Below are 19,380 nucleotides of genomic sequence, written 5' to 3'. Positions count from 1 at the left end.
ATTATCTGAGGTACTAATTGTCATTATTTTACTTGTGTGTTGACTAGTGCCTATTGCAGTATATGTTTGTTTAACGGCATAAATAAATCTTATTGGATCTAACGATAACTAAAACTTTGGTTGTTATCCTATAAATTAACATGGTAAAGGGAAAAGTAACATAATCTCCTTGGATAGAAAGTGAGGAGCATGCTTACAAGGATTAGAACAGAGGTTTGAAAAAATAAAAACTATTTTAACAAATAATAAATTTAATATATTAAACACTTTTCTCTTTTCCCTTTAAATACAAGGCTGCAACATTCATATAATGATATAATCACTTATCACAGTTCATCTAAAATCAATATATGTTAATCATCTAAGACTATCATACAGTACTACTGCAAAATGGAATAAACACAGTTTTAACTTAAATTTAACTGAACCGTCTAAGAGTAAGAACAAGGCAAGATGGTTGCCGTAGACATGTGTAGTAGTAGATGTCAATAGTTACATTGCAATTGTTGACAACTGCACATCAAAAGGTCATCTGTGATGCTTAGTGGAGTCGAGATAGAGAAAAGAAGCAGTGCATTTTGTTTTTGCGAGGTTGATTTGTCATTAATTTGTTGTAATCCAGTGTGGCTATAGTGAAGACAGTGACGAAATATTGGCAGCAACCATGTTTTGGATCATTTAGAAGTTTAGAAGTTTAAAATATGATGTATTTCCACTCTGTAACTAAGTATGTCTTATACTATGGGGAAGTTTGTAGATTCAGCCAATTTTCAAAACACGTAAATATTTCAAGTTGTTTCTTTTAATAGTTTTGAATTATATAAGTTATTTAGTTGGCAAGTTTATATTATGACGAGGCACGTGTTTATTACAATTTGTAATAATCGCTTACTCGTCATGAAACAAAATTCTCAACACTGCATGAACGGGCGTGAACATACTGACTATAGTGCAAGAATATAGTGTTTGGGAGTGGCGATGGCCGAGCAGTCTGTTGGACTTTGGGTCTTAGTTAGAGATAACACAGGTTCAAATCCTGTCTGTGACCACTTCACCTTTTATCAGTACCATTGGCCTTGTACTGTATCGACTCTCCCCCTTATTCTGTTTGATAAGATCCTCGCACAGGCCAGTGGCCCATGAGGGCGGACAGAATAAGGCTTAAAAGGGGATCGGCTTCTCCTTAAAAAAAAAATGCAAATTAGGCACAGCATCAATTGACGAGAATAAAAAAGAAAATAAACATGTTTACTGTGAAAGAACAAAATTGCAAGAAAGCAAGTCCCTTTGACAATGATTTAGTTGTGTTTAAGTGTTATGTGCTAATAAATGACTTGTGACAGGTAAAGTAAGTTACCATTGGATTTGGGTACATCCAATGAATAGAAAATTAGTTTAATAGATTGCCATATTTTCATGGAACTTAAGCTTGACGTTGATACATGAAACATGATGCACCCTGGTAGACAGTGTGGTAAGCATTTGTATAAATCAAATCAGTTTGATAATGCTATAGACCTCCTGCTGACCTCGTAATGCATTTTCACAACTTATCCACTGTGTTTGTTCCCATAAAAGAATCTCAACAGTAAAAAGTGTGAAAAAACCCAAGTATTTGGTTATTTACTAGGTATATGAAATTTACTATTAACATGTGATCATCTGTTTAGATGTACACCGATCTGGATCTCGTAGTGTGTCCACAGAAAAGACGAGTGAATAGAGTTTAAGGGGATTTAAGTGTCAATCTCTCCGCCCTCCCCGAATGTTCTGGACATAACAGTGGTTTTGTCTACAGTGAGAAGGCAGTCGGAGTAGTCAACACAACTGCTTATCCTGTATGGTGTCGTTAGTGAGTTGGCGTGGAACAATCGCCACAGACGCACGCAAAATAGATGTACAAAAATCTATTTTTAATTTAATTCTAACAAAGATTATTACAAAATTACTTGCTTTGTTGATCAACAGGCTCAAATATATACATAATTAAAAACATTTTCTACCCATTAAACACAAAGGGGCTAACATTTTCCCTTACTATCAACAGCTTTAATATTATAGATAAATTAAACAATGGAAGTTACCTGAATCAGTGTGGATTAGCCTTACATTATAAGTAAATACTTACTTGATTTTTTGATACATTAATCAGTATTTTCCCTTTCAGTGCCAGAGGTATTTTTTCAAACACAACCCACTGATGCCAAACATTTTTTTTAGGTGTAAACAGTGCCATAGTTTCTATAGGCGGTGCTAGGGTTATAAAGAGAAACTAATACAAGTTTATTTTAAATTGTACTTACATTCATTAATTTTTTTAAACCTAAGTACTGTACTTACCTAAAAAACTTTGCTTCATTTTCTAGCACTTCACATTAAACCATTTAATTTTCAATACTCATAAGTTTTTATAATAATATAATCTTTAATCCTTAACCACTCTCGTTGACAGTGTACATAGTTACCCAACAAAATGTAATTAATTAATTAACAAAATCATACTCACGCAAATGTTACGCCAATTGGTATAATAAATAAAAATTATATTATCATTCATTATTTTGCTTCACAAAATTTAATCTAGAACAAAGTTTTTTCGGTGCTCCTGTATTCTATACTAGTGCACATATTACACAAGTATTGAGCAAACACTGTGGATAATATTCATTATACTAATTTTAATATTTCATTCTATTTCACCAAATGTAATTACTTTTCGTTATTGTTAGGTGAGCCTGATTCTCTTAATAGGAAACCATATTGCTCTTGTATATTTTCAATCTGATTTCAATGCTTACAGCTAAATTCCTACTACAATTAATTCTAAAAAAATTCACTGTTACAAATTTTCTCGTCTTGAACAAAGTCACCCATTATTTACAGTAAAGATACAATAATAACCGATGTTATAATGTTATTAGAGTGAACAGTATTATCTCCATGGGGTTATCCTTAATTATTTACCACATGGTAAAATAAAAGTTGCTCTTCTATGCTCTTCTCTTGCTCTTCTAATGGACACAATCTGATTCTCTTGAAATCAATAGAGAATATTCTCCTATGGAAGAAATTGATCGTCATCTATGTTAGTTTTTGTGTGGTTATTGTGAGGTATGACTGTGTTATGCATTATATAAAAAGTTAACGACTCATTATTTCAGCATGGCAAAATGAAACTTTTAAGAATTCAGACTTTTATGAAAGAAAGAAACAAGTTACTTGAAAGGATGCAGTCAATTAGTTGAAATTTAGCAAAACACAAATGGAAGATGAAGAAGATGCATATATCGATCCACACAACTCCCAGTCACCAGACGAGTGCCCCAAGGCTCAGTGCTGGGCCCCTTCTTATTCATCCTCTTTACTAATGACTTCTCAAGTTTCATCAGGGATAAAAATGTTGAACCCATAATGTACGCAGACGATACAACTCTTCTTTTTACACATAATATTGCACAAGAACTAGACTCAGATATCCTATCATCAACAGATAAAGCACTGCAATACTATCTTCCAAATGTTTTGGCCATTAACCCCTTAAAAACAACACTGATACATTTTAGCTGAAAACAACTACCAACAATTCCATAAATCACAGTAGAAAAAAATGCAAAACTTCTAGGTCTGACAATTTTATTGATGAGGAACTCTCCTGGAACAATCACATACATGACTTATCTACAAAACTATTGTCCGGAATATATGTGGCGAAGAGGATGATGTGGATAGGAGATCTAGAAACAGCTAAAACAACATATTATGCTGTGATTGCATCACATATAAGGTATGGATTGATCTCATGGGGAGGAACATCTGAAGGAAATAAAATCCTGCTACTCCAGAAAAAGCCTGTTAGGGCACTCGCCAGACTAAACAATGTTGACAACTGCAGGGAAGCTTTCAAAGCCCTAAAGCTTCTAACAGTCCCAGCACTCTATCCATGCTGTGGTTATGTTTACAAAGGACATGGACCTTCCTTGGAATGAGGATTTTCACAAATACCATACTCTAGAAGAGCAAACGACTACAGTCTTCCTGCCCATCTCACGACACGATACAGCAAGAAACCCTCATATATTGGCCGCAAAACTATCAACTCCCTACCAGATCATATAAAAACTACTCCAATTAAAAAACTAAAGAAAATACTCTGGGAATTTCTGGTAGAACGACCAGTCTACTCAATTAAGGAATTCCTGGATCAACTGACCTGAAGAAAAACTGAAAATGTTACACACCAAGAATTTCTCTTTTATTATTTATTGTGACGCCATTGTATTTCTTAATGAAATTACAAGTAAAGATGTTTGTATATTGTCTAACTATATAAATTCTATTAAGACTAATTTAATATTACAATTCATAAACCACACTTCCAGTTAAAAAATCAAGGAATGCTGTTATAACAGCATTTTACTATCAAAACATATTTTAAACATTTATCTTATGCTCAATAAATTAAGTAGATGTACATAATAAAATGTTTTACTTATATTAAAAAAAAACAAGGATTCCTCCCCCCAAAGCGATGAAGAAGATTTTAACATTATTGTAGTGAAGGCAGATGTTCCCCATCCCAACCTTACACCTAAACCAAGCAAACCAGTTAATGATCTAACAACTTCATCTAACTTCACCTGCAAACCACCCTTAAATTCAAAGACATTAGCAGAGGGCCAAACTCTAGATGACTTTTTCAATAGAAATATAGCATTTTACAAAAGACAGATCATTAACAACAACATCATTACAGCTCATACTGAAAACCAGAATTTTGTAGAGGCAATACACAGGAAGAAAGCCAAACTGAAGCACTCTCAAAAAACAAGAATCTTCATGAAAACCAGATTTTTCATAAACTCCTAGCTGCAGAAGAACAGAAAACATCTGAACTGACTATTTTGCATCAACATGTTGACCGCTTTTCAAACAATATTGACATTATGAGTAATCTTTTAGACAAGATCAAACCTCATATATTAATCTTGACAGAGTATGGGCTAAAAACTGACCAACTATACAACACTAATCTGTTGGGCTACACACTAATTTCAGACTTCAGCCGAAAATAACACAGAAAAGGGGGAGTGGCGATTTTCTGTAAGGAATCCTTGACATCCATGGTTGAACCTGTACAAATTACGGAGCTTAGTCAAGAAATGCTATGTGAGGTTGCCATGGTAGAGATTAAAGTTAAGCAGCAGGCTCTGTATGTCATGGGTACCTACAGATCTCATGGAAATATTGAGGAGTCTCTTGAGGTTATCTCGCTAGCTCTTCAAGCAGCTCCAAGTTGGAGTTGCCCTACCATTCTCATGGGAGACATCCAGTCGCGTAGTGAGGATTTTGGCGCCATGGAGCGACTCAGTCGCTGGCGCCCCTTCCCCAACTTTTACCTACATGATCAATCAGTGCCGACAGTTCACCTCACTACCGTAACAAACCTTTCTTGGCCATCATTTCATCAGCAATGTAAGGCGTCTTTGACCAAACATCATTTTTTATAATAACTTACAGTCTACTATTCTTTATAAAGTTTTGTTCCTTGTAAGAGACCTAGTTTACGTGTATAGCAATATGTATTTAAATCTCAATTCAATTCCATAGGGTTTGGAATGAAAGTAAAAATTTCAATATATTTAATAAATATGTATTGAAAACCCTAGTTTAAATTTGAGCACATTATCTAAAACGTGAACATAGTAGTTAAGTAGTTACAAAACCAACTCGCATATTACTATCTTAACTAATCTTCTTTCGTGACTTCATGCTAGCAAACTGTGTTATTGTGTCGTCCAAGTTGATGTGCCTGGCTCTGCTGCGCTCTATAGATATGGTTGCCAAGGCACTCAAACGTTCTTGGGACATGGTGCTGCGAAAATAGTTCTTTATCAGTTTAAGTTTTGAAAATGATCTCTCTGCACTTGCATTTGTAACAGGTAGTGTCAAGAAAATCAAACAAGCATTCACAACATCTGGAAAGCTGGAACCAACTTGAGCACGCACTATTAAAGTATCTGCAAGATCCCTTATACTTTTGAGTTTTTCCACGCGACAAAAAACAAGTTTTTAGCCTTACAAGCTGTGGACCTAAGTTAAGGAAGACGTCATCTTGGTAGTTTAATATCAAAATTTTGCTTGATTCTAAGATTTCTTCATCACTTGCTCCAACTAAAACAGAAGGCTTCAGACATTGGAAACTACTAGTAATGTGAGTAACAGCCTCAAAACGCTCTGTCAGCTGTGTTGTGATTATGTCAAGGCTACGGTTGAACACCTCAACCCGGAAACGTTTCTCATTGTCTTTAATAGGGTCATCAACTTGCACTTCATCAAACATTATTGTCTTCTTTTTTGTTCTTGAGTCAATGAAATGTGGTACAACTTTCCATTGCAAACAAAGCTTAGTTGCATCTGCTTTAACTGTTTGCCACTCATTCCTAAGTTTGTTAATTTTTGTTTTGAGATTTACGAGCATTTTTGTTGCGTGTTCCAAGTCTTCTTTGGTACTTTGAAGTTTTTTAGAAATTATGTCCATAGTTTCAAGCAACACACTTTCAATAACTATCAATATTACTACGATATTGAAAACAACATTTGATAAGTATTCTGATTTCTGGCTTTCCACTTCCAAAAAGCCCCCGAACGCTTCTTCTATGACTAGTTGTACTGGCCTGTCGCCTTCGTCAGTTTTTATCTTTATATAACGAAACACTGTACTCAGCTGGTCGGTTTTCGCTATATCTTGAGTTGTATCAAAGATAATAGACACATAGGGACTTTTTTTCATTTCTTCCTTGATTTCTTTTTTTTATCTCTTTGGAAATCAGGTTGATCAGCTAATTTTGAATCTGAGGACTAAGGTAGTTAACACTACGTTTTGGTAACTTAATTAAATCTGCAAGGACCTGGTCATATCTTGCTAGCATATGTATTATCTCAAAGAAATTTCCTTTCGATTTAGTTGCATCTTCATCGTCATTACACAATCTGTGCTCTCTCAGTGGTAAGTCGTTTGTAGCTAACGTAATAATGACGTCCACCACTCGCCTTAAAACTTGTCTCCAGTAATCAGTGGCTTTTTTAATCTCCTCCAGATTCTCACTATCAACTGTTAGGCCTAACTGCCAGCGATAGTATATTTCACACGCGATTGCATGACTTTGCGAATCTTCTCATGGTCTTTTATGTTTCGACCTAAATGTGCCCAATCAGACGTACCTTTCGAAAATCCCACATCAGTATAGGCCATATTGAAAAGCCAGCATGGCTGACAATAGCAAACATTGAGGATGTTTGAATAGCATAACCAATTACGTTTTATTCTCAATTGGATTTCTTTATTCTTTTGAAAATACCATTTCTCGTCAAATCCCCTATTTTTATTTCTCCCTTCTGATTCTTTTGAAAATGGCCCTTTAGGCTGATGAGGGCCTAATTTTATTATTTGCCGTTTTTGTTTGGCTGTAAGAGTGTTTTCAAAATTACCCTTATCAGAAGAACTTATAACAGCTGTTACATTTTCTTTAAGGTTCAACTCGCAATCGGTACCTTCAGCTTTAACTAGGCCTACCTTAGAAAAAGGTTCCTGGAGAAGGACGTGGTCTTCTGCATCTTCAGGTAAGCCTACAGGTGTTTGCTCCAAGTCCTCATCGCTTGTAGGTACTTGTGAGCTACAAGTGGGTTCTTGAGAAACTGCAACTACTGAAGTGTCCCTCGAAAAGTAGGTAGATAACTTCTTTACTTTCTTAAGTTCAAGATTTTCTGCGTTACCTTTCTCTAACCTTCGTTTCCGATACTCAGCACCACTTAGTTTTTTTGACATTATATACCAAAGGTAATAAATCAACACCACACAATTCACATCACAACAAAATAAATAATATAATCAATACTTTGCACTAACGCTAAATCTGCAATCACTACGCAAAGGTAAATTGAAGTAAGTCAATCACTCGGTGGGTCTGTACGGACGCCTTTTGTCTCAGCCAAGGTCAATGACAGACTGACTGACACAAAGACACTGCGCGGCCGTGATGCGCGTGGAAGGGGCTGCTTCCCGCAATTTTATCGTAAAAGAACACGACTGAAAGGCAAAAAAAGGAACAGAGTATCAGATGCTGAAGCAGATAGTTTGAGGGAAGACTTTTTGAGAGCACAGACACAATACACACTTACAGATCTGCTGGAACATAAGCAAGACGTTGCTCTCAAAAAGAAAAACTATTTGACTTGATGCCATCAAATTAAAGGCATTAAGATGGCAGGCAACTGCCAATCAAATTGCTTGCTCTGATAATAAAGCAAAAGCTGTTTGGGCTGTAATAAACAAGGAAAGGAAACATCGAATCTCGAAAGGTCCTCAACTACTGATTGGCCCAAGAGATGAAAAATTGACTGACCCCAAACAAATTACTGACTTCCTAAATAACACTTTTACACTAGCTGACAATGCTCTAGCAGTCAATTCAAAACCAGATCTAGTGTTAGCAACTCCCAACTTCACAGGCCCTAACTTGTTCCTATTTCCTGCTACAGTCCAAGAAGTAAAGAAAATTATATCCTCTCTCAAAAGCAAAACATCAGCTGGAATGGACGAAGTATCATCTAAGCTTCTAAAAGCGTGCTGTAATGAGCTTGTTTATCCACTGACCCTTCTAATCAATAAATCTTTCAAAGAAGGAAAGCTTCCATCTCGGCTCAAGTGGGCCTAAGTCATACCCATTCTTAATCAGGGTAATGCAGTAGAAGTGGGTAACTAACGTCCAATATCATTGATATCGACGTTCTTCAAAGTAATTGAGAAAGTAGCATTGTCCCGGCTCATGAACCATCTCTCTGAGCATGATATAATCACCAAGCATCAGCATGGCTTTATAAAAGGACGGTCTACAACTACTGCTGTGATTAGCCTAGTGGAGTTTGTAATCTCCATCTACTTCCATCCTTCTAGATTTCAGCAAAGCATTCGATTGCCTTGACCATACTCAGCTGTTGAAGAAGTTAGAAGGCATTGGTATCAGAGATGTTGCAGGAAGATGGTTTGAGAGTTATCTATCAGACAGACATCAGGTGTTTGAACTAACACACACAGAGAAGAGATGTACTCAATCAGTGAGATCCAAACCGCTTCCAGTTTTTAGAGGTGTACCACAGGGATCTGTCCTGGGGCAAGTTCTTTTTATTTTATTTACAAATGACCTCCCCAGTTATTTGGAAGAATAAACAACAACCATAATGTATACAGATGATACAGTTCTCCTCCTTAGTGATAGCACACCTCAAACCCTGGAAGTCTCAGCTCACATTGCTACAGAGATGGCTGTTCAGTACTGTCATAACAACAATCTCATTGTGAATGAGACTAAATCCAAGCAGCTAGTCATGGGACGGAAGAAAGGTGAGGTGGGATTGCTGCCAAAAATCGAAGCTGTGGATGAAGCCAGATACCTAGGTGTTACAATTGACAATGGTCTAAAATGGACCACACATGTTGACAACCTCTGAAGAAGCTGGCTTCAAGAATCTATGTAGTCAAGACGATTAAGGCCATTAGTGATAAACAAACTGCAATTATGCCTTACTATGCAGTCTTTGACTCTCATCTTAGATATTGCCTTCCAGTTTGGGAGTATTCCAGTATAATAAATCTACAAAGACCTCTTATTCTACAAAAAAAGTGCATCCGAATTCTTGTAGGTTTACAGCCCAGAGATACTTATCGAAAAGCATTCATGGAGCTTAACATATTAACTGTAGTATCTCTGTACATACTACAAGTAATAATGTATGCAAACAATAACAACTTGACAAGGGGAAGAGACCTGCACACATACAACACCCGCCGGGCTGCAAATTTCACTTTATCAGCACATAAAACCGCATTGTATTCGGAGAAGCCATCGTACATGGGTGCCAAGCTCTTCAAAATCCTACCCGAATTCGTCAAGTCACAAGCAGAGAGCAATGCCATCAAGAGGGAGCTGAGAAGATGGTTACTGAACCACCCTTTTTATACAATTGGCGAATTCTTAAAGTGGAGGACCGAGTGGAGCTTTGAAGCTTACAAACCACATTTGAAAGATTGACTCACACTAAATAATTAAATTTAAACCATACTCACTATGTATTTTGTAAAATGTTGAGACTATTGTAATTCTTGAAGATTGTACAAATAAAGGCTATTGTCTATTATCTATTGTCAGAAGGTTAGCGAGTTAGCTGGAACAACTCAGACGCAGCTTAGCTGCCCAATCAGGGGGAGGTCCAGCAAAACCCATCTTCTCCGCTTCTTCCTGCTTTGTGAATGGGGTTGATAGAACCCGCAACAATCGCTCAACCTGGAAAAGTTCATTTATAATATTTAGTTTGCTGATGCAAAATTAAATACAACTTTGTAAATGGACAGAAACTTCACCTTTAGATTATTTTGGTTTGCATGTGTATTTTATGTACATGATGTTTGGTAAAAGTGTTGCAATACTTTGGAATTTTGTTCCAAATAGAACGACGGAAAACTACAGATTTTAGGACATACCTTCATAGGAACTTTTTTGCTCAATTTTGTATGTAGAACAAAATCCCAAAGTATTGCAACACTTTTACTGAACATCCTGTACAATACTCAATGGGCTGTCTGCACTGGCTGCTTAGAAACAGATGATGGTACAGTATCAGGTGATTGCTCTTTGATGGTCAATGTATTTGACTGACCCCTCTAGATAGTAATGACATCACGTGACGTAGCGTGGGTCACTCACATCGCTTCCCCCCGGCGGAATTCTAAAATGTGAATCATGAGTGAATGGGTCTTGGTCGATGTTGCTCTTAGTTGAGATAAGAGGAAAGAGATCCAAGATTGTTGAAATAAATCTTGGAGTCCCTCAAGGGTCGGTTTTGGGGCCATTACTCTTCTTAATTTTAATAAATGACCTGTTTCAATCTGTTAAACTTTACCACAATTTATGCTGATGATACCTCTTTCCTCAATGTACATAAAAATATGGAACAGTTTAATTTTTTGTCTGAGGGCACTGTGTTGGACGCAACCTCTTGGTTTGAAATCAATGGCCTTCGATTAAACAAAGATAAAACTAAAAAATTACTTGTTTCTTTAAGATCTGTAAATATAAAAAAATATTTTAATAATCTAGTTACCTTGTTAGGAATAAATATTGATTCTAAACTTTCATGGAAATGTCACATTGATAGTGTTTATAAAAAATTGTCTAGAGCAATATTTTGACTACTTAATTTAAGGAATCATGTAACTATCAGTTATGTACAAATGGCCTATTACTCATTTTTTGAAAGTATTATAAGGTATGGTTTAGTGGTATGGGGTAGGCACAGAGAAGATTTTAATCCTGCAGAAAAAAACAGTAAGAATATTAATTGGCACTAAGCCATTAACTCATTGTAGAACACTTTTTGTAAAAACTAGTATTTTAACCATTTTAGATTTGTATATATTTGACGTTTTACTTTTAGTTAAGATACGTTTTAACAAATACCTTCTAAGAAACATGACACATTACCATGATACCAGAAATAGTAATAAGCTCGAATTACCAAGGTATAGGTTAACCTAGAACCATGAATTACCATAAGTATCAAGGCTTAAAAATGTATAATAATCTACCTGCTTCATGGCAAAATCTAACAGAGAAAGAATTTTCAGTAGTGTTAGGGGACTGGCTATCTCGAAATCCATTCTATAAATTGGACGAATATTATAAAGCTATCCAGTAGCGTAGCCAGAAATTTCGTTCGGGGGGGGTCCGAAACCGGGGGATCCGGGGGACGTTTTGTGTGTGTTAATTTTTCAATGCCAATGAATTCACTGGTAAAAGGTAAATACCAAAAAAATATGGAGCTTTAGTAACTACGCCTTATAGAAAGTGGAAACATGTAATAGGCAAATTAAACTCTCACAGCAACTCTAGTACCACAAATTTTCTTGTATAGCTACAGAAACTTTACGAAGTTCGATTTTGGCCGAGTAGAAGGCACCAAAGTGATGTTGGATTCACTGGATAAGAAAGAAAAAGAACAAAACAGAGCTTCACTCAAGCGTATAATTGACTCAAATATATTTTGTGAAGAAAATGAAATACCCCTTCGGGGATATTGGGCCACTGACGGCCGAAAACCCTTTAGAAAAGAAGGGGCGATTTTCGAGCGTTGCTCGGGTACAGATCAAACTAAACGGTCGGAAAATGCACCGGAAAAAACTCTACTGATTAGAAGTTCGGGCACTTTGGATTTCATTGATTGAGGTATTTATGAATGATTTATAATGACGATTTTTTGTATCATTACACTGTAGACGAGCATATAATATCGGAAAAATCACTTTCGGTCGGAAATAAAATACCACCTGAAAACCTCTAATGATTAGAACTTCAACTACTTCGGACTTCGGTTATTGAGGTAAACGTGGTATTTTTGATTGAGTTAGGACGACGATTTTTTGTTTGTATCATTAAACTGTACTCGACTACCCTATATAATTATCGAGAAAAAATCACTTCCGGTCGGTAAATACCGAAGAAAAGCTCTCTACAGATTCGTTTTGACGATTTTGGATTTCACTGGTTGAGTGGTTGAGGTAAAAGTAGTACTTATAATTATGTTAGGACATTGATTTTAGAGATTAATTCAACGCCGACTAATAAATATATAATTATCGAGAAAAAAAAAATCACTTCCGATCGGAATATACTAAGGAAAATGAAATAATACCTCAGTCAGTGAAATCCAAAGTCGTCGGAACTTTTTATCAGTAGAGTTTTTCCGGTGTATTAGCGATTTTTTAAAATTTTCTTTGATAATTATATAGGTATTAGTCGGCGTTCAATTGATACCTAAAATCAATGTTCTAACATAATTCTAAGTACCACTTTTATCTCAACGACTCAACCAGTGAAATCCAAAATCGTCAAAATCTGAATCAGTAGAGCTTTTCCTCGATATATTCCGACCGGAGGGTTATAATAATACTTTTTATTTGTGTCAACAATTATAAAAATTGCACACAATCGTCAAATTAAATTATTTAGAAATATGTATATCTATTTTAAATTGCCCCCCCATTCATACCCGTTCATACACAGTCCACACTCATTCCTAAGGACTCATACATACTTACAGCCATACGTTTAAAACTCTTCTAGAATTTACCACCAGAAATAGAGGATGATCGAATTACTTTAAATTTCATCCCAGCGGCTCATCATAAACTCTTCCAACCGAATAAAACACCCTCGACACCAAAAAAGTGTCTCAATCGAGCTTTAAAATTTTGTTGGTTCATTCAAATTTTTGATTTCATCAGGGAGTTTGTTTGATCAACTTAAACACCAACCTCGAATGGCAAACGTTTGAATGCGGCTGTTCTGTGCGGATGTAACCGAAGGTTGTCCCTGCCTCTTGTCCCGTATTGATGGACGTCCCTGCCCCGGACCAACTCGCACTTAAATCGACAGTACAGGGCGACATCGAGGATGTAGAGACAGGGCAAAAGTTAGCAATCCCAGCTCCCTAAAGGCATCTCTGCATGAATTTCGGGATTTAAATTTTGAAATGGTGCGGACAGCTTTCTTTTGACTTCTAAATACTCGCTCAAATTTGTATTTAGAACAGCTGCACCATAGCCTCAACTCGTACGTTAGATGGGAGTATACAAGGCCGAAGTAGGCCATTTTTAGTACATCCCGGGAGCAAAATTTTGAAAGGTTCCGTATAGCATAAATGCCTGAAGAAACCTTTGAGCAGGTACTTTCAATGTGATTGTCTCAAGTCAGACTTCGATCAAGGTACATTCGAGGAACTAGGTGGAATCAGTTTTTTCTCATGAGGACATCGTCCGCCATCACAGCAGCGCGATCCTCAATCTCTCTTTACCGCAAACAGAAATTTAGTGCATTCGATTTTGGAGTTATTGGTCACTCAGATTTAATAAAAAAAAAAACTGAATACATGAATTCAGTTCTAAAAAAGAAAATGATTTCTAATTCATGTTTTGTTGGAGCTTTAATGCAGCGTCAACATACTGGACCATTTTCCCTCTCAGGAGCGATGAGTTCAGCCTGCTGACGTACACAAGGAACAAGGACTGGTCCAAGTATAGATCCATGTGGGACTCCATAGGAAAAAAGTCGCTAATTTAAAGTGATTAATTGTTTTTTTTTTCTCGACAATTATATATGTAATTAGTCGGCGTTGAATTAATACCTAAAATCAACCGTCCTAACATAATCCTAAGTACCACTTTTACCTCAACCAATGAAATCAAAAATCGTCAAAAACTTAATCTGTAGGAGAGCTTTTCTTCTTCGGTATTTACCGACCGGAAGTGATTTTTTTTTTTCTCGATAATTATATAGGTATGGTGTACAGTTTAATGATAACAAAATCGTCGTCCTAACTCAATCGAAAAACCCCACGTTTACCTCAATCATTGAAATCCAAATTAGTTGAAGGTTCTAATCAGTAGAGTTTTTTCAAGTGTATTATCCGACCGAAAGTTTTTTTTTCCGATAATTATATACACGTTTACAGTTTTAATGTATACACCTTTAATGTATACAGTTTTAATGTACACCTAAAATCAACGTCGTAACTTAATTCTAAGCAGTCACTTTACGTCCCCACGACGAATTTGAACGAAGTGGTCGCTAATTTAAACTGTTCGCGCGTTACGGTTCAGGTTACTTTGCGACGTCACGTGACCGCGCCCTATAGAAATACCGTGATTACACTACACTATTCGAAAGGCCGAGCCCAAAAGTATCGTTTTATACTTTATGATTTAAACGAAAGGACAATAATATTTTTAACAATGGGCACTTCAATCAGTGAAATCAATCAATTTAATGTTTGTAGACAAGAGTAATGATAACTGTCCTTTTTTTCCTGCCCCATGCTTTATTTTTTAATATGTCTTAAAATTTGGGGGGGGGGTCCCCGGACCCCTGGACCCCCCCCTTCGCTACGCCACTGAAGCTATCAAAGATGTGATATGAAGTTGTAGTCTATGAAGTAGTAAGAAGTTGTACAACATTTAATCTGAATAGTTAGTACTTGTTATATATTTACTTTCTAATACTTGAATATATTTAAGGATAAAAACTGAGCATGACTGTTAAAACAAAATGAAAATATATATTGCAATGTATGTAACATGCTGAAGGATAAATAAATTGTCTTATTATTATTGTAGTTTTGATACCGAACACATGTCGTTTCTACTCTCACTGAATAAGCTGTGGGCCATTTCTCTAACCCCTTGATCCGCATTAAGTGTCATTGTCTCTCACAACCTTGTTAAATGTGGTTTTCCCATATAATTGACCTTCCCCTCGAATCCAAGTGATTCTGAGTGTGAACTGTGTTTGAATTTAAAAACGTTATCAAACTCTTTTCATAGTACATACACAGTAGTATTTACAATGTTAACTGCTGATTCTTCAGTAATTTACTAAAGTATAATCAGCCTTGAAAGAATTGCAACAACAACAAAGAAACATGCAGCGGCACTTAGCATGTTCACAAATCCATCACTATCACTCAATTATATTCACTACCCATCTACAAAGACAGACTTCAGAATTACACGTTTTCACGATCCATCAATATTCATAATGTATGTAAACAAACCACCAGACAATACAGTGTACAGCTGAGCTGCCAACTGATGACAAATAAAAGAGACAATAAGAATCAAGTTAGCCACACTTATGAAAATGAAATAATTTGGTTGATCGTTACATCTAAAAACTCAGTAAGGAACATTCTAACGATATCCAGTAGAAATACAGTGTACTAAGTGAACAGTTTATGTCAAATGTGCGTGTCTGCATTCGGACTCGGTTGAGTAACACCTATCTAATGTGTGTGAGTGTTTCCCCCAATGGATTAATACAAAACATTTTATACTTCTTAATCATATTTAGGTGTAGAATTATAAAAAATCATCCTGATTAGAAACATCTTTGTATCAAATTCACACTAGCACCCTATTTGTAAAATGACCATCAATGATGATGAAATCAGAATTTGCCTTGATTTATATTGATTACATGAAATGCACTTAACTGAATTATAATAATGTTACAAATGGGACTTTACACAACAGCATCACTGACCTCAACGTAATTGCCCTCCTCTGCTTGCATAATGGCTTTCTGAGCTATCCAGTTACGTAGTACATAGCGAGGGTTGCGTTCACACATCTGTCTATGTCGCACCTCCTCTGACACTCCTAATGGGCACATAAACTTAAATATTAGAAGCTACATATATAATTAACACAAAGACAAGATCTAAAATTATACCTTTCAAGAAATTCTAAGCAAACACCTAGGAAGGATAAATTAAAATAATTGTTAGTTTTTCTTTTTTTTAATTAACAACTTGAGCCCATTTGGGAAGAATTCCTATGATTACAAATTGTTGCCACTGGCAAGTGGCAAGGATCCTTCCATGGCATAGTGTTGCTATAGCGTTTAAGAGGAATCCCTCTCATGGCTGTGTGTGCCAGTAGCACAAGGCAAGAATCCTTCCATGTCTTCGTGGTGCTATAGCGTTTGGGAGGTATCCCTCTCATGTGCCAGTGGCCCAAGGCAAGAATCATTCCATGGCTTCGTGTTGCTATAGCGTTTGGGAGGAATCCCTCTCATGGCTTTGTGTGCCAGTAGCACAAGGCAACAATCCTTCCTTGGCTTCGTGTTGCTATAGCGTTGGGAGGAATCCCTCTCATGGCTTTGTGTGCCAGTAGCACAAGGCAACAATCCTTCCATGGCTTTGTGTTGCTATAGCGTTTAGGAGTTATCCCTCTCATGGCTTTGTGTGCCCGTGGCATAAGGTAAGAATCCTTCCATGGCTTCGTGGTGCTATAGCGTTTGGGAGGAATCCCTCTCATGGCTGTGTGCCAGTGGCACAAGGCAAGGATCCTTCCATGGCTTCGTGGTGCTATAGAGGATTTTATAAGTTTTATATTATTAATTGGTGGAAAATGGTGATAACTTTCTATGCATAGATTGCTAAATTTAACTTGATGAGACAATGAGAACGCTTCCATCCAGATTAGACTGGTTGACTGCTAAGTAAACTAGATAATCTTCATTTGTAATCTAGGTGTCCCTAATGTTGAAAGATGCAAAGAGTAAATTTTGAGTGTCTTTGTCACTGATTAACAAAAATCTGTTTCTGTGACAGTCAAATTTCAGACACTACACTAAGTGAAGGGTGAAATTGAGCCAAACTCAATATTAACACTTATAAATTATTGGGTTTTCAAATATTTTTTTGTTCTTTGTGCCTTTGGAATAATGTTTTTTTTTGTCTGTCCAGTACAAACTTTACTACAGTCATTGCATTTATTAAAGTCTGTTGGTTTGGTTTATAAGTTACTGTAATATTTTGGTCATTAAAAAGTTTTATTATACATCAAAAAGAATATTTCAATTATAGTTAATAAAAAATCCCCAGAAGATAAGGACTAACGTGTAATATATAAAATTGAGTGCAATGAAATGAAATTCTTTATTTTTACAGGCAAAGTCAGGGCCACGCAAACTCCACTCACACTAGCTAAAGTGAACCAGCCAGTCTTTGTAGCTGCCGAATGTTTTCTACGGGCAAGTTGTAATAGAATCACAACTCAAGATATGATGCGCGAGTTATACAATCTGTGAATACAAATACAGAGGAACTCCAACTTAACAAGCACAGAACTCGTGGAGAGAAGAACGGATGGGAAGTGTGTGAGGGGGAAGGGTGTGTAAGGGGGAAAAGGCTTGAGGGGGAAGGGTTTGGGGGGAAAGGGTTTGAGGGGGAAGGGTGTGAGGGAGAAAGGGTTTGAGGGGGAATGATTTGGGGGGAAAGGGCAATAGCAAAGCACTATCTGAGCCGGCTGTCAACTTAGCTGACATCAAGTCAGCACACTTCTCCCATAAAAATAAGCAGTCCACTTGTGTATATGGTCTCTCGCATAATACACATTACAAGTTATTAAACTCACCTGCTTCTTTGAGTTTGTCCGAGTACAAGGAGATAAACCGGGGGTACTCTGCGTGTTGCGCCAGGTTAGCAAGTGCCCAGTAGTTGCCGGGACACGGTGTCCTAACATGTTCCAACTCGATCTCACTGAGGTCCCGGAATGTCATTGTAAAATCGGACTTTGTTTCTTCCAACATTGTCATGAACAACACCACCAGGCCTGGCTCAGACTTAGGCAGTCCAAGCTTAGCAGAGAACATCTTCCTACATCAGAAGAGAGAAAAAGACATTAGAGTTATTAAGCTGAACCAGTCTGGCAGAAAAACATGTCACAGTAGAGATCTTAAACATTTTGGCAAAAAATTTAATTATTTCCGTTTGTATTATCTCCATCAAAATGGCTGTCTAAAGTGAATAGAAAACAATGCTTTTTGGTTTTTAAAGGCCACTCCTGTGATATAAACCCATACAAGAGTAAAATTTGTTCGTTACTTCATGATACAAGGCTTTTAAATGATACCATGCACAGCTGTATTTTTCAAAACCACTGCAAAATTTACTTTTTTGAAGTTATAAAAATGTCCATAATCCAAAATTTTAAAATGATTGGGGAGAGCTTTTGCCACTTCAAATAAAAGGCAATTTCACATTTAAATGTTTTTATATTACTAAATATTTAGTCCAGTCAATGACTGTAATTAAAGTCTATACTGTGTATTTATCCCGTACAGCACAGATTTTCATAAATATTTGGATTTAGGTTCTAATTGTTCTCTATTTCAAAGTCTACCCTGTGCCAGGATTTGCTTTTTCCCTGGGGGTGGATGCCAACCCTTCTCAGGGGTGACCAATTTTTTATTAAAAATAAGTATGGAAATCGATAAATTGACTAATTGTAAGCACTATACTTTTTAACTTATTCAAGTGTGAAATTGTTCATTTTCAGGAAAAAAAAACAATTTTCCGGACAGTTTTTTTGCTAATAACTGGAAAAATATGTATTTACTCAAAAAATCTGTGGAGAGCAACATTGTAGCATATAAAAAAACAAAAAATCTGTATTTATGATATATGCAGACTCAATACAAACGGAATAATTACTTGTTGAAAATTTATTGGTATTTTCAAATGGCAAAATGGAAAGTTTCTACATACAATAACAAAAAACCAATGCATTTTTGGGGGGAAAACTCAGAACACTTTTTATAGACCTTTAAAAAAACCTTTATTTTTATTTTTTATAAAGTTCTTAGCATCAAACCTAAGCAAGTTATGAAGAGAGTAATGTTGATTCTCAGAGATGATGATGTTGTACAGGTGCAGTATAAGCACATTTATATGTCGGTAAATAATTATTAAGTTCTAAAGCCCTACGAA

The 19,380-nt window shown here is 36.3% G+C and overlaps 1 protein-coding gene across 3 annotated transcripts in view; it reads right to left on the bottom strand.

The window, feature by feature from the left end:
* Positions 1 to 233: 233 nt before the first annotated feature.
* Positions 234 to 19,380, bottom strand: part of LOC124367444 (protein adenylyltransferase SelO-like) — a 39,781-nt gene continuing 20,634 nt past the window's right edge. Inside the window, exons 6-9 of one of the 3 annotated variants that reach the window (XR_006922893.1) lie at positions 18,026 to 18,267; positions 16,149 to 16,264; positions 10,124 to 10,340; positions 234 to 1,182 (exon numbers count right to left, since the gene is read on the bottom strand). Coding sequence is in view for 1 of the 3 variants with exons in the window: in XM_046824262.1 (XP_046680218.1) it covers positions 10,218 to 10,340; positions 16,149 to 16,264; positions 18,026 to 18,267 (481 nt within the window). In the remaining 2 variants the exon portion in view is untranslated. Of the gene's footprint in view, positions 1,183 to 5,729; positions 5,873 to 7,859; positions 10,341 to 16,148; positions 16,265 to 18,025; positions 18,268 to 19,380 lie in introns of those variants that run through there. The other 2 variants (XR_006922894.1, XM_046824262.1) reach the window with 2 other exon arrangements.

The sequence above is a fragment of the Homalodisca vitripennis genome, chromosome 8 (genome assembly GCF_021130785.1).
Source record: "Homalodisca vitripennis isolate AUS2020 chromosome 8, UT_GWSS_2.1, whole genome shotgun sequence".
Taxonomy (NCBI): Eukaryota; Metazoa; Arthropoda; class Insecta; order Hemiptera; family Cicadellidae; genus Homalodisca; species Homalodisca vitripennis.
This window is presented reverse-complemented; position numbering and strand designations above follow the sequence as displayed.